Source organism: Coturnix japonica, chromosome 2 (assembly GCF_054131305.1).
Source record: "Coturnix japonica strain WE chromosome 2, WE-NBRP24, whole genome shotgun sequence".
Taxonomy (NCBI): domain Eukaryota; kingdom Metazoa; phylum Chordata; class Aves; order Galliformes; family Phasianidae; genus Coturnix; species Coturnix japonica.
Genome location: NC_140664.1, coordinates 42,998,070 through 43,017,338, shown reverse-complemented (window position 1 = coordinate 43,017,338; position 19,269 = coordinate 42,998,070). Strand labels below are relative to the sequence as shown.

Below are 19,269 nucleotides of genomic sequence, written 5' to 3'. Positions count from 1 at the left end.
AAATTTTCCTGAGGGGCTCCTTATTTTATCAATCTAGTTTCTCATTCATTGGTCCATGCGCTTTTAGTTGTATCTCACAGTCTGTAACAAACTAAAGTGGCTGGACTGGATGCCACATAAAAATTAAGTACTCTCTTCTGCAACATCCCATGACTGCTTCAGAAATTCTAAGTAAGCTCCTTGTCCTAGGCTAATAAGGCAATTTACCCACTTTTCACCCCAGTCCTTCTATACTGAATACTGTGCATTATTGCCCAGGGAAGGAAAAGCGTTGAATAGAAGAGCTCACTGAGCTCAAGGGAGAGCAATGAAGGGAGGATAGCAAAGCACCAAACACTAGCGCCATCAGAGACAGAGACTTCAGAGGCTCTGTTCTACAGGAACGTTAGCAGAAGTTAAAATGAAAACTCAGCTTGGTCTTGGAAAGGATTTTATCCATAAAGATAGCATCTGGTTTAGGTGAAGCTTTTTGTAATTCAAACTACACACCCCACTGACATAAGGTAATACGATCTCTGTTGCATCAATTGCCCTTAGAGCACAGCAATGTTCCAATATACTGGTTCTGTTAATTGCTTTCATCCATCTGGACTTTCAGCTGGCTATAGCTTTTAATTCTGAGCTGAAAACTGATCGAGTTTGCACTAGCTTTAAAGAAAGCAATATTAACCATTTTCTTCCCCTCTTACCTTCTCACCCAGTATATAATAGGAAACAGACTGATCAATGCTGTACTTTTCTAACATATTGTTAGTCAATGTAGGACATTGACTTCCCTTCATATTTTCATCATTACCACACTCCACTGAGCTTATGATTCCTAAAGCAGAGCACTTTTGACTGGCAGTCCAGTTAATTGTTTGACTTCTTGTGCCAGCCTCATAAAATTCAACAAAGCCAAGTGCAATGTCCTGCACCTTGGCTGGGGCAACCCCAAGCACAGATACAGGCTAGGTGGAGAATGGCTTCTCAGGGCTGGAGAAAGAGCAGCCCTGAGAAGAAGGACTTGGGAGTGTTGGTTGATGAAAGACTCAACATGAGCCAGCAATGTGCAATTGCAGCCCAGAATGTCAACCGTATCCTGGGTTGCATCAAGAGAAGCCATGACCAGCAGGTCAATGGAGGTAATTCTACCCTTCTGCTCTGCCCTCATGAGACCCCACGTGGAGTACTACATCCTGTCCTGGGGCCCACAACACAAGAAGGACATCAATCTGGCCTAAGGAATATCTGCATTCTGAAAAAGACTCGATTTACATTGGCTGCATGTTCTTAGGACACTTCTAATTGGCTTCTTACTGACTTTGTAAAAGGTAAACGCTTTGTTTTCTCCTCTTTAGAGAGTTCTGCTCTGTTCTTCTTTCCTACAGCTCTGGAGGGGGACGATGACACTAGAATAATCTCAATTTCTTCTGTGAGGTACTTTATTCATCTGATAAGACGCTTTATCAAAATAAGAGATGATAAATAGTGAAAAGACCTCATAGAGAGCTGAACAAACGTTCTTCCACGCCTGAAAGGGTGATTTTCAGAATGCCTCACGGTGTATGCAGGTGACTCGTTCAAAATGATAACTCATGCCTCATAAGATACGCTGCCTGGGTGAACACTTCCCTCTGCCGGCAGGAACACTTACCAGCACACAGAAAAACTGGCCTTTGCTGTTTGTACTCGGCACTAGTGAGGCCGTGCCTCGATTACTGTGTACAGTTTTAACCCCTCATACAAGAATGACATCGAGGGCCTGGAGCGTGTCCAGAGAAGGGGGGCAACGAAGCTGTGAGGGGTCTGGGGCACAAATCTTATAGGGAGTGGCTGAGGGAGCTGGGAATGTCACTTGACCTGAAAGGAGGTTGTGGTGATGTGGGGGTCAGCATCTTCTCAAAGGTAACAGCAATAGGACGAGAGGGAATGGCCTCAGGATGTGTCAGGGGTGGCTCAGGTTGGATATTAGAAGGAATTTCTCCTCAGAGAGAGCGGTGCTGCAGTGGCACAGGCTGCACAGGGAGGTGGTGCAGTCACCATCCATGGAGGTGCTCAATAGCCGTGTGTATGTGGCACTGAGGGACGTGGTCAGCGGGCATGGTGGGGATGGGCTGATGGTTGGACTAGGAGCTTAGAGGTCTTTTCCAACCTTAAGGATTCTATTATTTTTAATATTTCACAGAATCACAGAATTATCAAGGTTGGAAAAGACCTAGAAGATCATCTAGTCCAACCATTACCAATACTTCCCAGCTAAATCATATTCATCAACACAACATCCAAACGTTTCTTGAACACTCCCATGGTCGGTGACTCCACCACCTCCCTGGGCAGTGCATTCCAATGCCTGACTACCCTTTCTGAGAAGTAATACTTCCTAATGTCCTGCCTGAATCTCCCCTGGTGCAGCTTAGAACCATTCCCTCTAGTTCTATCACTGATTACATTATTATTTACCTTTTATAATAGCAAATGTAATTAGCTATAATGAATAAAACACTGTTAGTCATTATTTGCCTTTTCTGATGAGAGTGGGACTACAGATGGGTGGTTTTATTCCCTAATGCTACAGGAATTGGGCAGCACCAGAGCTGGTGCGTGACTATTAAAGAGGGAGAGCTGTGAGGAGGAAAAACGAAACACTCAGCAGGTTCAGGATGACGACGGGACAAAAACAAACGTAACAGGATGAAATGGCAACAACGCTCCCTCAGAACGCAGTCAAGGGATACGGCGTTCCGTACATAGAAACAGCGCTCACAGCGCTACGAGCCGCCATGCAGCTCGCCAAGCTCCGGCGGCGCTCAGCCTACAGATCCCGCTCGTCCTGCCCTCACAGAGCCGCCCATGCGCTCTGCCGAGAGCGCCGCCATCCCTCACAGCGGCGGCTCAGCCTCGCACTGTCATGGCGCCTTCGCGGCTCCCTGAAGGCGGCGCCCCCTTGTGGTGGCGGCGGCCATCGCTCTGCCCGCCCCCGTAGGCGGGAAGGGGACGGCTCCATGGCGTCATCGGCGCGCGTCTCGGAGCGCCGCTCGGCCGGAGCGATGTCGCCGCCGCTTTTCAGCCTGCCCGAGGCGAGGCACCGCTTCACGGTGAGCTCGGCGGGAGGGCGGTGGTCGGTGTGGAGCTCGGCCTTTCGTTGCCTGCATCCGCCCCTGCGACCGCTTGTCCCTCAGGCGGTCCCTCAGAGCCTAACACTGCTGGTTTTGTGCTGTGTTTGGTAACCTCTGTTTGTTTGCGTCTCGGTAGATCTCCACCAGAGAAGCTCTGCACCATAAAACCCTCAAGCCGGTGTTGAACGCCTTTAATCAGATACCCGGGAGGTGAGTGGCCGCCCCTCTGTGTTCAGTGGTCTTGTTCCCTCTAGCCGTGCTTTTAACTGATGGGAGGTGTTTGTGTTTGCAGCGAAAATGAGAAGAAGTGTACCCTGGATCAAGCTTTCAGAGTTATCGTAGAAGAGGAAATAGTAAGTAGTACAGCTTATCAGCTGATAGAAAACAAACTTGCATCTCCGGGTTCACAGGGTTTGGAAGGCACCCCTAGAAATCATCCAGTCCAGCGCTCAGCTAAAGCAGGTTCCCTACAGGATACACAAGAAAGCATCCAGGTGGGGTTTTAATACCTCCAGAGATGGAGGCTCCACAGGCTCTCTGGGCAGCCTGTTCCAGTGCTCTGTCACCCTCAGAGTCAGGAAGTTCCTCCTCATGTTCACATGGCACTTCCTGTGTTGTAGTTTGTGCCCGTTGCCCCTTATTCTGTGGCTGGGCACCACCAAAAAGAGCCTGGTCCCATCTCCATGACTCCCACCCATTGGATATTTATAAACAGTGGTAAGATCCCACCTCAGCCTTCTCCAGGCTGCACAGCCCCAGGTCTCAGCCTTTCCTCTGAAGTGAGATGTTCCAGGCTCCCTGTTATCTTTGCTGCCTTCTGCTGGGCTCTCTGTAGCATTTTCCTGTTGTTCTTCAACTGAGGAGCCCAGAACTGAACATGGTATTCCAGGTGCGACCTAAGCAGAACAGAGCAGAGGGGGAACATCACCTCCCTTGACCTGGCTGCACTCTTGTTGGTGTGCCCCAGGATCCCATTGGCCTTCTTGGCCACAGGACACACTATACAGTTGGTGAGAGGAGTCAAACAATGCTTATGTTGTTACTGCTTGATTGTAGGTAGAATGTGGGATGCTTATATTGAGAGGTGAATGGCTCAGAGTAAGTGTTGAAGGGACAGAAGCGATAAAGTTGCTCACTCTGTACAACCTGTATATACATAACCGATATGACTGACTTAATCGACCAAAAATTTGGGAACTTGAATATCAGTATATGCTATAACTATGCCTGCTTGGAAACAAGAGCTCTGATTTCATTAAGTATATTGATGTGTGAATGGAGAAGTTTAACGCTCCTCCTTTTGTTTAGATAAACAAAGCTCCGTGTGAAAACCTGCTGGCGATTATTTCTCTTGCTATTAATGGAGTCACTGAAGGTGAGCATATTTTTCTCTTATTTGTTGGCAGCCTTAGGGGCTGCTGGGTTGCTTTTACTTTTAACTACTTGATTTTTGGCAAGGTGTTTTCAGCAGTTGTCTTTGAAAATATGTGGTCCTTAGGCAAGTGGTTAAGTCTGGTGAAATATAATGTAATAGAATTTGGTTATCACAGAATCACAGAATTGTAGGGGTTGGAAGGGACCTCTAGAGATCATGGAGTTCAACCCCCCTGCCAAAGCAGGCTCCCTACACCATGTCACACAGGTAGGCGTCCAGGCGGGTCTTGAATATCTCCAGAGAAGGAGACTCCACCACCTCCCTGGGCAGCCTGTTCCAGTGCTCCGTCACCCTCACTGTAAAGAAGTTCTTGCGCACATTCATGTGGAACTTCCCATGCTGTAGTTTCATCCCATTACCCCTAGTCCTGTTCCCACGCACTACTGAAAAGAGACCAGCCTCACCACTATGGCTCCCACACCTCAGGTATTTATAAACCTGGATCAAGTCCCCTCTCAGCCTTCTTTTCTGAAGGCTAAACAGACCCAGTTCCCTAAGTCTGTCCTTATAGGGGAGATGCTCCAGGCCCTTCACCATCTTTGTGGCCCTCCGCTGGACTCTTTCCAAGAGATCCCTGTCTTTTTTGTACTGGGGATCCCAGAACTGGACACAGTATTCAAGATAAGGCCTCACCAGGGCAGAGTAGAGCGGGAGGATCACCTCCCTTGACCTGCGTGACATTTGTGTTGGAACCTTTTTTGCCAGTTCTACTATCTGGGCTCATCTCCTACATACTGACCTGTCAGTACTCCAATGTTTATAGCTGTTTATTGAATCTCTTTTGATAACTTCTTGTGTGTGTCAGAAACTGTGGTGCTCTTCTGAAGAGTCTCTCGCACCCTTGTATTTCTCATCTCTCATCAATCTCTCATCTGCATATGTAGAAAAATGGCTTCCGTGCAAGCTCTTTTCTTGAGCCTGAGCTTTTTGTGAGGCACTGTAGCAACTTCTTATTGAACATAATGTCTGCTAAATGCCATACATTTTATAGCATTTCTGTTCAGATTTGCTGAACGAAATATTCCCTGTTCCTCACAGGTATCTGCACTGCATCGACACCTTTTGTGCTTCTGGGAGATGTTCTGGATTGTTTGCCTTTGGATCAGTGTGATAAAATTTTCACTTTTGTGGAGAAGAATGTTGCTACGTGGAAATCAGTAAGTATTTTTCCGTACTAGGATGTTGGACCAAAGGGTTTATGTACCTGAAACATTTTGTACAAGGAGACTTTGATCATCTTTGTGTCTGTTTATGTTAAAATAGTAGCATTAAGCATTTTCTGTTTTGAGGCTTATAAATGCCAGATAACAGAAATCAGGAAAGTAACAGTAGAAGAGATTCACAGAATCACAGAATGACCCGGGTTGGAAGGGACCTCAAGGATCATGTAGTTCCAACCCCCCTGCCTGGCAGGGCCACAAAACATACACATTTACTAGATCAGGTTGCCCAGGGCCCCGTCCAACCTGGTCTTGAACACCTCCAAGGACGGGGCATCCACAACCTCCCTGGGCAGCCTGTTCCAGGGCCTAACCACTCCTAGCAATGAGTGTCAAAAATTTGTTTGAGGGGAAAAAAGTGGATCCTACTCTTGCAACTCATCGTTACGTGTGCAGATTGTGTTGTTTGGTTGTGCTTTTTGGTTCGTTTCACATGAAGACTGGATGTAAATGTTTCGTTTCATGCTTCCTTGAGATTCATGGGACTGTTTGATTTATGTTGGCTTTACAAACTCATGGCTTATAAGTGAATTAAAATCTGCTCCAAAAAGCTTTGCTGCCTCTTGCTGATCTAAACACCTTTTCTCTGTTTCAGAACATGTTTTATTCTGCTGGGAAGAACTACTTGCTACGAATGTGCAATGGTGAGTTTTAGTTTTTCATGGGTGCCGGTAGAGAATTAAAGAACTCCCTGAAAGTGAGTGGAAGTGAGTTCAGTAATTTTATGTAGAGGCAGATCTGTTCAATAAGCAATAAAGGTAAAAAGCAGATCACCCATCTTAGCAGTTATTCATGAATATTATTGATTAATATAAAGGTCGTTCTTACCTGAGAAATATCCTCTTCATCGGCGAAGGCGGTTAAGGAGGAACATCAGATACGTATTTATTTCTCAGCAAAGACAAGCCCCAGTCAGAGGAAATACACGAGTAGGATTTGTTTAAACTAATCTTTCTTCACCATTAAAGGAATTGAGAGAATAGACAGAGTGTATTTGGGAAAACTGTGGCTAATCAGAGGTTGTTACTAATATTTAAATTTACAAATTATAGTTCCTTTTCATTATTTAAGTGGGACTTGTAATAAAAAAAGTCCAAAGTTGTAACGTGCGAAAAATTGGAAGCAAGACACATACTAATATTCTTTGCTTTTTTCCAATATTTAGACCTTCTAAGGAGGTTGTCTAAATCACAAAACACAGTCTTTTGTGGGAGAATTCAGCTGTTCTTGGCTCGGTTGTTTCCGCTATCTGAAAAGTCAGGTAAGATTTTTCTGTTTCATCACACTTTAAATGTTCGGTGTATTTGGTGTGGTGAGCAGGACTAGGGAAGTCGTCCTGACCCTGTACTCAGCATTGGTGAGGCCTCACCTCAAGCACTGTGTTCAGTTTTGGGCACCTCAGCACAGGAAAGACATGGAGGCACTGGAGCAGGTCCAGAGAAGGACAATGAGGCTTGTGAAAGGCTTGGAGAATCAGCCCTATGAGGAGAGGCTGAGGAAGCTGGGGCTGTTTAGTCTGGGGAAAAGGAGGCTGAGGGGAGACCTTATGGCTCTCTTCTGGTATCTGAGAGGTGCTTACAGTGAGAGTGGGGCAGGTCTCTTCTCACTGGTGGCAAGTGACAGGACGAGGGGAAATGGCCTCAAGTTGCACTAGGGCAAGTTTAGGTTGGATATTAGGAAGCACTTCTTTACAGAAAGGGTAGTTAGGTACTGGAATAGGCTCCCCAGGGAGGTGGTTGAATCGCCATCCCTGGTTGTGTTTAAGAGCCGTTTGGATGTGGTGCTCAGGGATATGATTTAGTGTAGGGTTGTTAGAGTTAGGGTACTGGTTAAGCTGTGGTTGGACTTGATGATCTTCAAGGTCTTTTCCAACCTGGGTAATTCTATGATTCTATTTACTGTTTGTCACATGATAAGCCTATGATAGCTGCAAACCAAATCCACTTGGTGAAAATTGCTTTGCATTTGTAGTTTATTTCTTCTACCCCTACTATTGGAAGTGGCTTTCATTTGTTGTCATTTCAGACATAGGGTTTAAATACTATTTCTGAGTATCTCATAAACAACCAACCAAAAGACTTAAAAACTCACAGCTTCTAAGATTGACCATCTGTTTCCCACAGGACTGAACTTGCAGAGTCAGTTTAACCTGGAAAATGTGACTGTTTTCAATACTAATGAGCATGAGAGCACTCTTGGGCAGAAGGTGAGAATTCCTACATCGTTTTTTTCACTCGCAATTTCAGTGGCACTGATACTGAGTTCTAATGATCTTTTCCTGTTAGCACTCGGAGGAGAGAGATGAAGGAATGGATGTAGAAGAGGGTGAGATGGGAGATGATGAAGCACCAACAAGTTGGTGAGTCTATAACAATTCTAAAAGTGGAGATAATTTTATGAAGTGAAAGGATTCTTATTTCTTGTTCTCTTTACATAGAAACAAGCAGTGTTTCAGTTTCTTTAAGTGGAAATTGCCTGGGGTTGGAAAGAAACCTACAGGCTGTTTGAAAATGTTACATACCCTATAACTGGTGTTCTTTCATAGCAAGGCCAAATACCTTGGCAAAACTTGTCCTGGTAAAATGTGCTTAGAGACAATGAGTAAACTCTGTGTATGCTTCTAGAGAACAAGACTGTGCTCCTCTTCATTCTCTAGTCGGTGTAAAACTCCTAAGGTTGCTTTTGCTTCACGGTTTGTGCTTTTGTTGTGGAAGAATAACAGGCTGCATGGAAGATTCTCATAGGGACAAATGTGGATTTACAGACTCAACAGGATTCATCATTGACTTCATTGTTTCACTTACAAAATAAACTGTGTTCTCTAGGACTGTGCATTCCTGAGTGGACTTCAATTGAATATAACGTCTTCTGTATAGGTTTTCATTACCATTGGGATTCTCTGTTTGTTTGTTTTTCCAGTTCCATTCCAATCGATTATAACCTGTATAGAAAATTCTGGTCGCTTCAGGATTACTTTAGAAATCCTGTGCAGTGCTATGAGAAGGTCTCATGGAAAACCTTCCTTAAGGTAACCCATCTGCATGCTTTCAACTAGACATCCTAAGTAAAAATCACTGTTTACGTGATTGAAAGTGAGCATAATGACAGAAGGCGTTGATAGCACATGAGGAAGTAAGTGCATTTTGATGTGTATTAAAGTGAGCCTTTAGATAGTAAACAGCATATTAAGATGCAGAGTAAATCTTCTAATAACATTTTCAGAAGCACTTGACACACAGTAATGTCAGAAGTACCTTTTTAGCTATTAATTGGTTGTGAGAAGCGGAACTTCTTTTTATCTCATAATAAGAAAAATAGCTCTACTAGTCCTAAGTCTTAACTTTGGAATATTGATCATTTTTGAATATTAATCCTACTAGAATCCTAAAATCGACAAGATTCTAATGAAACAGATCCCTATAGAAGCATTGACCTGAGGGTCCCCTTCAACCAGCTGTTTCAGGTTTGCTTACGATGAAGACTGAGGATGATTAATTGCAAAGATAACATATTTCTTCACGCTTGGTCAGTCAGTTTCTATTTCATAGTAAGAAGCTCGCTTCTTTTATTCCATTTTTTCTTAATCTTCATTCTCTGTATTCTGGAAATAAGAGGTAACAGCTGCACAGACATCCCAATATCAATCTGGTTAATAAAGCCTATCATGTCAGCTTTAACAAGAAAAAACAAACTAACAAGAAAGCCATGATCGAGAGAATGAAGATAAGGTTTAAGTCTTACACGTGACTTTTACTGACAGATTTTTCTTCAGTTTTAAGGTTCCGAATTGGTTTTTAAGAGCAGGAGTGCAAACTTAACTCTTAACTTATTTACCTTTGCTCCTATATGTTCTGAACATCTCTAATGGTGTTTGGATATAAGCACTGTCATCACATAAACCTTTTATTCTTCATAACATCTCTCAAGAAAGTATTTGTGCAGTGTTTGCACGTAACATGTTTCCATTAGTACCCTTTAAAGGTGCTGTTTTGGCAGATTTGCAAATGATTTTATTCGCTTGGCACCGAGACTCTTACAATATTGTAATGAAATTCTTTTTCCCGTGGTAAATAACTGTTTTATAGTACTCCGAAGAAGTTCTGGCTGTTTTCAAAAGTTATAAGTTGGACGACACTCAGGCTTCCCGAAAGAAGTTGGAAGAGCTAAAAACAGGTGGAGAACACGTGTACTTTGCCAAGTTCCTGACCAGTGAAAAGGTACAGCATCTCCTGACACACCGTCACGCTAAGGGAGGTTGGAGGGAGCTTGGAAGGAGAATCTAGTTCAGCCTCCCTGCTTAGAGCTCTCAGCTGGAGCAGACTTTGATCTGTGCTGCATCCATCTGGGTTACAAAGGTCTCCACAGTTTCTCAGAGTATCTCACTGCATTATTTCACTGCATTGTTAATGAAGATAAATTCATTCTGTGTTTTTAAATTTAATTTTAATTTTGTCTGTGGATTCCCTCTCTTAGTTTATGATTCAGAGACTAATGTTGCTGGAATAAGAGTCTGCTTATTCCAGAAGAGCTGATGTAAAGGCAATTAAAAACACCACCATAATGTTTTCTGAACTTGACTGGTGATGTGTTAACCCCATTTGCTGCCTCTTAAGAGCCTTCTTTAAAATTGCTTTGAAAAAGATATTGAGAATTTTGATCTCTTTGTGAAGCGCAGTCTTAAAAGTACAGGTGAAACTGAATAGTTTTGTTGTGAAAACAGTCCCCACCTCTTAGAATCATAGAATTACCCAGGTTGGAAAAGACCTTGAAGATCATCAGGTCCAACCGCAGCCTAACCAGTACCCTAACTCTAACAACCCTCTGCTAAATCATATCTCTGAGCACCACATCCAAATGGCTCTTAAACACAACCAGGGATGGCGATTCAACCACCTCCCTGGGGAGCCTATTCCAGTACCTAACTACCCTTTCTGTAAAGAAGTTCTTCCTAATATCCAACCTAAACTTGCCCTGGTGCAACTTGAGGCCATTTCCCCTCGTCCTGTCACTTGTCACCAGTGAGAAGAGACCTGCCCCACTCTCACTGTAAGCACCTTTCAGGTACTGGAAGAGGGCAATAAGGTCTCCCCTCAGCCTCCTTTTCCCCAGACTAAACAGCCCCAGCTCCCTCAGCCTCTCCTCGTAAGGCTGATTCTCCAAGCCCTTCACAAGCCTCATTGCCCTTCTCTAGACCTGCTCCAGTACCTCCATGTCTTTCCTGTGCTGAGGTGCCCAAAACTAATTAGCTAAAAATATTTGTTGGATTTTCATATATTTTATCAGTTATGCACGTCTTTAAAATATGTTCAACTCTTGTGTTTTTCTCTAGCTGATGGATTTACAGCTGAGCGACAGTAACTTCCGCCGTCACATCTTGTTGCAGTATCTAATATTATTTCAGTATCTGAAGGGACAGGTCAAATTTAAAAGGTAATATGCAAACATTTGTGTTTTGAGATTGGGAAGCTAAGATGTGGTTAAATAAACTAGGCATTTTAGAAGAGCTTACATCTGTTCATTCCAAGGCTTTTGTGAAATCTGGGGAACCTTGCACTGGTAAATGGAAACTGGCTGTGGTTGTTTTACAGCAGAACGGGGGTGGTCTCAGTCTTACCTTTCTGTGCTCCTCTTAGTGTAATTTCCTACCCTCTCTTCCAGAACTTACTAATTGTTATTAGCAGTCACACAAATGGACTTCCTTTTGCATGAGGTTAAACCTAACAGTGCAAGCCCCTCTAATTAACTCCATAAACCAAGTGGTGCTCAGCTGATGGGACTAAGTTAGAGCATATTCAAAGGACTTTCCTCAGCTCCTCTGCAGCTCCTCTCAGGAAGCGTGTGGCGTAAATGGTTTTGTTGTGTCTTTTTTTCCAGTTCAAACTACGTTCTAACAGATGAACAGTCTCTCTGGATTGAAGATACTACAAAAGCAGTTTACCAGGTTGGTACAGTAGATACTTCTATAAAAATTGGCACAGACAAAGTGATAAACTCATATAATATCATCAAGGACACTTAAAGTGAAAAAATACCATTTTCTTCGTTGTTGTTGTTTGGTTTTTTTGCTAAGTATTTTGCTGCAAATAACAGTGCAATAATTAACTCTTATTTTTTTTCCCCTCCCAACTGCAGCTTCTGTCAGAAAATCCTCCAGATGGAGAAAGGTTCTCAAAAATGGTAGAGGTCAGTATGTTGGTGCATGTCTGAACCTGACTCTGAGTGTAAGGAGGGAAAAAGTCTGTATTAGTTTAAACTGGCTTTTGGAACACAGGTGTAATGTCCAGGAGACTTCTTATCTTATTCCACTAAAGAAGATCTCAGAGCATCTTTCTATTTTGTAGCCACATTTTCCCCACATGTTTCCATGAATGTGCATTTCCTGTTTCTCATGTGGAAAAGTGGAATATATGTATGTACATGTATGGGCCCGTATACATACATGAGATGCTGATGGGGTTGTTACAGGAAGGAATGCTTTGTCCAAAGACCTGGGAATAAGACACAAGTGGAATTACTTCTTTATTTTAGCTTCTTGTTTTCTCCTTTTTCTTCCACTTTGAGTACCTCTCCTTGTTCACAGAAGAAAGCCTTTTCCATAGTCATTGAAGCGTGGAAGTGCACTGTTTTTGAATAAGCAAAACTAGCTGCCCAGGATTATACTGTCGACCTTCAAAGTTGGGACTGAAATGGTCTAAATCAGTTTTTCCTTCAGTTATAATAGCTAAATTAAAACTCATGGGGCCAAATTTTAAGGTAATTATGATCCTAATAATGTAGAATAATATTCTGTTTCTCCAGCATATATTAAATACTGAAGAAAACTGGAACTCATGGAAAAACGAAGGCTGCCCAAGCTTTGTTAAAGAAAGGTACCTCTCTTACTAAGTAGAAACTTGCTGCTTACTTGAAACGGTGGCTTAGCTTTAGAGTATTTATCCACAATGTCTTTGAACTTAATCAGAGAACCTTGACATTGTTGTAGTTGGATGTCCCTTGTGTGTGTGCAGAATGCTCTTAGATGTCTGTCAGAAGTCACAAGGCTTCATTTTGCTAATGACAAGAGGGTGATGCATATGTGGGTCTCAGGAAGGCATTCCTCATTGTCTAGGGGCAGCATTTTGTTCTCAATATGAAGGGTGCTGTGACTGGGGAGGCTGGATAGTGTTGTCTCCCTTCCTGCCTTTGGAAGATGCTGCAATGAATAAGTGAATGCCTCATACAAATACCAGCATGGATTGCCTCTACAGGAGCCATGGGCACTATGGCTTTAGTAGGGTAGCAAACCTGGAATTTTGTGTTAGTTTTCCTCTTATATACCTATATTGATGAAGTTTTCCACTTAGTGGTGATCACTTGGCTGAAAGGAAACTACAGTTATATGGCTACAGCCATCCAAAATGTTCCTGTGTAGTTAGTTACTAACTAGTGCCAAACTTGAGTTTAGTCTCCATATGTCTACTTGGCTATTGTGAGGTGGTGACCGAACCATTTCCCTTCCATCCCTGTTCCTTCTACCCACTGCCACAGCCCTGAGGAGCAGCCCGGTCACCACTTCTATGCAAGTTTCCATTTGTGGAGGGCTCAGGTGGAGCCTTCTCTTCCTGATTTCAGCTGTTTGCAAAAAGGGGGTGGAGGGTGGTGAGAAAAGAGAAGTTACTGTTGATGGGGGGGAAGGGGAAAAGTAAAGTTGTGAAATTTGACTTATTTATAAATGTTCTGTCTCCTTCTTTAGATCTCAGCCAGAGTTTCAGCTTGGGTAGGTTTTACCCTAACCTCAGTGATTTGGGATCTCCATTCTCTGATCCCATGAAATCAGGTGCAGCTGGGGAAGGAGAACTTGCAGTCTAGTGCAGACCATCCCAGCAGCAGAGTAGATCACGCTTAGTATGTGCTGCTGGAGTCAATGTGATTTGCTTCTTTCTCTGTATCGGGACTCTGATAAGCCTTTACTTTTGTGAGTTAACTGATCTTGGTGTATGGTAAATCTCTTTCCTTACCCCCTACTTTACGTTCTCCATCCTCCTCTTTCCCCTTCTCTCTTTCCACTCTGACAATCGCCATCCTTCTGAATACTTTCATTGTAATTTAACTCTGTCTGAAATGAATTAACGTGATTTTCTTTTAGATATTACTGGTTTGATCCTAAAGAGCACCTTTGTTGTTTGTTTGTCTTCTGTAGGCCTCCTGATTCTAAGCCAATGAGGCCTGCAAGAAAGAGGCCAGCACCAGAGGACTTCTTAGGAAAGGGACCAAACAAAAGAATCCTTATGGGAAAGTATGTTGTTGTTTTTTTTTCTCTCATTTTGTTTCGGTGGGTTTTTTTCTTCTGTTTCTTTCTGTGGGATCTCTTCTGTTTGTTCCTTCTGTGTTTGTAGTACAAACCTGCTGTCACGTGCTCTAGTGTAAAGACTAGGATGAGAATTTCTATAGCACCGTTTTGTCTGTCTGTCTTTGCTGACTGATGGAATGTGGAATGTTAGAATGATGGATGTGGAGTTTAATGTGTGTCTGTGCTTCACTTTTTCAGTGAGGAACTGACCCGACTTTGGAATTTATGTCCTGATAACATGGAAGCTTGTAAATCTGAGAGCAGGTAGGTGAGAAATGGCGTGTCATTGTCCAAAGCCAACATCCAGCACTTGGATATAGGCAAAATTAGTTATTACAGTGCTACATAAGGAAAGTGTTTACCATACACAGTATGCCATGTCACTGTGTGTGATTCTGATTCCTTGTGCATGAAGAGGAAGGAGAAAAACAAAGCAAAATAACAACAACAGAACCACAAACACAAATGCAAGCTGTGGTTAACAGGAAAGAAAAGGTCCCGGGGCGTCTAGATTCACTTCCAAGTTTTGATATGGGCGCTGTGTCTAGGCACTGTCAAAGCACTGTAGCTTTTTGCTTTGGATTCTCTTGTCTTCATCAAAATGGCATAATCCTGCTTTACTTGCCTTCCTTTTAGCCTGTCAAGGTTGTTCTGAGCACAGCACAGTGACCGTAATAATTGAAATTGAGTGGGGAGAGCAGTCTAGTTTTCTGTGGTTGTAAGTGAAACTGGAGTGACTGCGTGTGTATAGAGGAGGAGGCCATGTTTGTTTACCCTGGGGGCCAATGTTTTAGATAGTGGTATGACGAGGGGGAAATGGCTGAAAGAGGGGAGATTTAGGTGAGATGTCAGGAAGAAACGCTTCACTTAGAGGGCAGTGAGGCGCTGGCACAGCTGCCCATAGAAGCTGTGGTGCCCCATCCCTGGAGGTGCTCAAGGCCAGGTTGGATGGGGCCCTGGACAGCTGAGCTGCTGGGGGGCAGCCCTGCACACGGCACGGGGTGGGACTGGGTGGGCTTTGAGGTCCCTTTCAGCCCAAACCACTGAGTGATTCTATGATAGATTCACCTTTCCATATGGCAAAATGGCTAAGTGCTTATCATAGGCGTACGTTTATGAAGAAACTGAAAAACACTTATTTTAGAGTAATATGCAAGTAATATTAAGCTCCATATTTTATTTTCTAGGGAATATATGCCAACACTGGAAGAATTCTTTGAAGAAGCCATTGAACAAGCAGATCCTGAAAACATGGTTGAAAATAAGTACAAGTACGTGGGCCTTTGTTTTGTTTCACTTCATTTTTGTGCCTTTCATGTTTGGATTGTGAAGGAAAACAAATTGTTCTCTGTGGTAATTTATAATATTTATATTAAGTACTAGTATTAAGAAGTATTATATTACTTATAATATTTATATTAAGTACTTGAATAGGCTCCCCAGGGAGGTGGTTGAATCGCCATCCCTGGATGTGGTGCTCAGGGATATGATTTAGCAGAGGGTTGTTAGAGTTAGGGTTCTGGTTAGGCTGCGGTTGGACTTGATGATCTTTAAGGTCTTTTCCAACCTGGGTAATTCTATGATTCTATGATTTGTGTCAAACTCTATTAATCATAGAATCTTAGAATGGCCTGTGTTGAATAGGACCATAATGATTATCTGGTTTCAAGCCCCTTCTTTGTGCAGGGTCGCCAATATACGAGTTTTTATAGGTTTGGACAGAGTAATTATATAATGAGGAAATTACTCAGGAAATTACTCAGATCTTTTAGTCCTTTTATACATGACAAACTGTTACCAGCTGGATTTGTATTCATTGCAGGGCTGTGAACAACTCTAACTATGGATGGAGAGCACTAAGACTACTGGCACGCAGAAGCCCTCATTTCTTCCAGCCAACAAATCAACAATTCAAGAGCTTACCAGAATATCTAGAAAACATGGTAATCAAATTAGCCAAGGAGCTGCCTGTAAGTGGTATTATCCTATAATAATGATAATAATAAATGAATTAATGTGACTTCCTGCTCGTCTCTTTCTGCAGTCCATTTGGCACATGGGAACAAACACAAGGAAAGAGTTTGTAAAGGACAAATTGCGAAGGAAATTGATTTAATCTGTAGGGCTGCTGTTAAATTTCAGATAGTGTTGTCTAACAGCTGAACTGCTGAGCTCTGCCTTCTGTTCTGTGAACAAACAGCTGTGGCGATCCAAGCATTTCTGCACCAATTGCAAAGTTGCTAGACAGGAATGTTTGTGCTGAGCTGCTTGGGCTCGGTGTTGTGGTGCAAACCACTTCTGTGGAGGATATAAGCTGTGCTACAGCTCTGGTGTGAGTAGCTGTCATGAGTGGGCAGCTGCCTGCAGCGAAGGGCAGAGGATGCAGCTGAGGATACTGTGGAGATGATTGTAACAAACCTTACCTGAGTTCTGGCAGCTCCACGACTTTTAATTTGCATGTAAAGAAGGGTAGAGCTGGTGGAGCTGTGAATCCAAAGGCGTTGTCTCTTGGTGTGTTCAACAGTACAGATTTGAGGCAAGGGCCCTTAGGGGTCTTTCAGGTTTCTCTGTACGCAATGGTAAGGAAGGGTATTGCTGGGGAGGAGGATGCTTCTAAGCCTTTGAGTTAGCACAACCCAGCAGTTCCTTATGGATATAAACCCATGGCTCTATATGTGAGACCTTGTCTGCAGAGTACAATGACTGAGGTGTAATGGTTGGTTTGTAACATGTAGGTGTTATGGCAGGAAACAAATACCTGAATAAGGCCTGTGAACCTTTTGTTCATCTTGTCTGATCTACAGCTTACTCAGGGAGCGAGAAACCTGCTGTTTGCTTCCATGTTTGCCACCTGTAATTGTCTACTGGGGTGTCTGACAGTGCAGAGAAGTTGAGGAATTCTCAGAAGGGGAAGGAAATAAGTTTCCCAGCGGTGCAGGCTTAAGGAAGATTCTGGGCTTTGAAGTTTTTGCTTGTTTGTTTTAAAGGATATAGTAATGCAATATAAGCAGTGCCCTCCTCGTAGTTAGTGTAGAAAGGAGAGAATGCTGTGAAGCCAGCAGGACCATTGTTAGGCTTTTTAATTACTACAGTGGTGTATTATCCAAAGGGCTGGGGGAGAGTTTGAGTCCATCACTGTGGGATCGTGTTAGACTTTTCCATTCAAACACACGTGCCAGGCATTGTCGTAGAGCTGTAAAGTTTCTTTAAACACAAAATTCATCCAATGATGTTTAGTTCTCTCATTGTAGCCTCCTTCAGAAGAGATAAAAACAGGTGAAGATGAAGATGAGGAAGATAATGATGCTTTGTTAAAGGAGAACAATGAAAGTAAGATTTGCATGTTCTTAGTATTTTCAGTTCTCTTGATGCATAGAGTAGAAGCTGTGTGATGCCATGGGTGAGGGCCTCCCTAAAGCTGGATGTGTAGCTCTGAGACTTTGAGAAACAGATCTAATCCACTTCTCATCTCTTTACCTCATCTTCATTTAAAGGCAAAAAGCTTCTCTGATGAAGGAGCCTTGCTGACAAATGCCATCTCTTGTTGCCCTCCACGAGCCAACCCCTTCCTTTTTGCCTCTTGCCCATAACCATGGTTGTTGTGCTCTCATGTTTCCTCCCATCTCCTGTATCTGTGAACTGCTTCCTCCATCCTCATTCCTGCCTTCATCTTGTAGCGCCTTCTCCCTTTTCTCCGTACCCCTGTCCATGAGCTCTGATCAGTGAGCTGAGTCCACACGTACCTGAACGAGGGTGAGCTGCTCCTTAGCATCAGGAACATGCTGACTTTATGTGTGTAAATAATTCAGTCATTACTTGGCTTTTCTTTGGAAGTGGGTAAAATAACCATCAGCAAACCAGAGGTTATAACGGTGATGAGCTGTGGATCAGCAGTTTGCTCAGAGTGGGGCAGCCCATGAGGGATGGCAGTATCTACTTGAGACACTCTCTTGAGTCTCACCGTGATTCTTTTGTTTTCTTTTCCTCCAGGTCCGGAGGCACAACGGGACAAACCCATGACGGGGGAACAAATGGAGGCATTTGCCTTCAGGCTGGGGGAACACTGGAGGGTTTTGGCCCCATACTTGGAAATGAAGGATTCCGACATCCGTCAGATCGAGGCGGATAGCGACGATGTGAAGATGAGAGCCAAGCAGCTGCTGGTTGCATGGCAGGACCAGGAGGGCGCACACGCCACACCAGAGAACCTGATCACTGCGCTGAGCAAAGCGGGGCTGGGGGACCTTGCCGAGAGCCTGACCAATGACACCGACAGCAGCAGCTAATGTGCTGTCTCCCTTCATGGTGAGGTAATGGTGATACCTTTGGTACTAGGAGCAGGTCTTTGATAGGTATCTCACATCAAAAAGAAACAATAAACCCTTTTTATATACTATTCGTCAGATTCTTTTTGTTTTCTGAGAAAACAATTACTCATCCTTTGCATGCTTCATCAGTGATGGTAGAAATGGAATAGTAGAGTAGGGCTCAGGAAGAATGACTCCTACATCCTCCTGTGGGCTTTGGCAGCTCTAGAGCAGCTCTACCTGCTGGCAAATGAGTCGCTGAGGATATGGGGCAGGGTGGGAGTGTTCAGCCTGGAGAGTTCTCCTTCTCACCATGCTCCTCCCTCATGGTGTGAACTGGGGACAGAGAAATTCCTTGTTTGTGAAGCAGCAGCGTGTCCTGGGGCAGGGAGCAGCTTGATGAGCACAAGCTGATCCTGTACCTGGGTTTGTTCTTAGGAAAAGATCAGGTGTTTCATTTGTTATGTTGTAGCCTGCTCCAGCTTTGGCTGGGGCCTGTTGTGGCATCACTACCATCGGGGAAGCATCTCCAATGGCCATTTGGATTGGAGCATCTCTTAACACCCATGACTTCCCATGGTGTTCTTTGACAATGTGGCCACCCTGGCACTGGGAAGGCTGGTGCTAAGGAAGGCCCCAGCGGATAGCGAATGAAGCAGCTGTGCTTGGTGATTTGTTACCAGTTCTTGCAACATGAACTGTAATCTCAGTGCTTGTGTTCAAGACTTGTTCAGACACGATGATATTCAAGGTCTTTTCCAACCTGGGTAATTCTATGATTCTAAGGCATGAGGCTGGTGTGGAGCTGTCCCCAGTCCTGATGTGATCCTCACTGTCATCAATACCAGCAGCACTCTGACCCTCAGGGGAAGATGCTGAA

At 43.7% G+C, this 19,269-nt stretch overlaps 1 protein-coding gene across 4 annotated transcripts; it reads left to right on the top strand.

Moving 5' to 3' along the window:
• Nucleotides 1–3,010: 3,010 nt before the first annotated feature.
• THOC1 (THO complex subunit 1) lies at nucleotides 3,011–18,478 on the top strand. 4 transcript variants are annotated; one of them, XM_085539616.1, is made up of 22 exons: nucleotides 3,011–3,077; nucleotides 3,235–3,308; nucleotides 3,391–3,451; nucleotides 4,407–4,473; nucleotides 5,572–5,690; nucleotides 6,349–6,397; nucleotides 6,919–7,014; nucleotides 7,877–7,959; nucleotides 8,039–8,112; nucleotides 8,673–8,781; nucleotides 9,839–9,970; nucleotides 11,083–11,183; nucleotides 11,628–11,694; nucleotides 11,886–11,936; nucleotides 12,552–12,622; nucleotides 13,486–13,509; nucleotides 13,933–14,028; nucleotides 14,281–14,346; nucleotides 15,270–15,353; nucleotides 15,905–16,052; nucleotides 17,334–17,412; nucleotides 18,073–18,478. In XM_085539616.1, the coding sequence occupies exons 1-22, from the start codon at nucleotides 3,030–3,032 to the stop codon at nucleotides 18,366–18,368; spliced, it is 1,995 nt and encodes a 664-aa protein (XP_085395742.1). In that variant the 5' UTR covers nucleotides 3,011–3,029; the 3' UTR covers nucleotides 18,369–18,478. The 4 variants fall into 4 exon arrangements, with proteins under 4 accessions (XP_085395742.1, XP_085395743.1, XP_085395744.1 ...); XM_085539617.1 differs by lacking the exon at nucleotides 13,486–13,509; XM_085539618.1 differs by lacking the exon at nucleotides 17,334–17,412.
• The last annotated feature ends 791 nt before the right edge of the window (nucleotides 18,479–19,269 follow it).

Bases quoted from the DNA above. Each gene is read 5' to 3' on its own strand.
- THOC1 (XM_085539616.1), top strand. From the start codon at position 3,030: ATGTCGCCGCCGCTTTTCAGCCTGCCCGAGGCGAGGCACCGCTTCACG. The intron at 11,184-11,627 runs GTAATATGCAAA...CTTTTTTTCCAG, and splicing joins GGACAGGTCAAATTTAAAAG to TTCAAACTACGTTCTAACAG. The intron at 14,029-14,280 runs GTATGTTGTTGT...TCACTTTTTCAG, and splicing joins AAAAGAATCCTTATGGGAAA to TGAGGAACTGACCCGACTTT.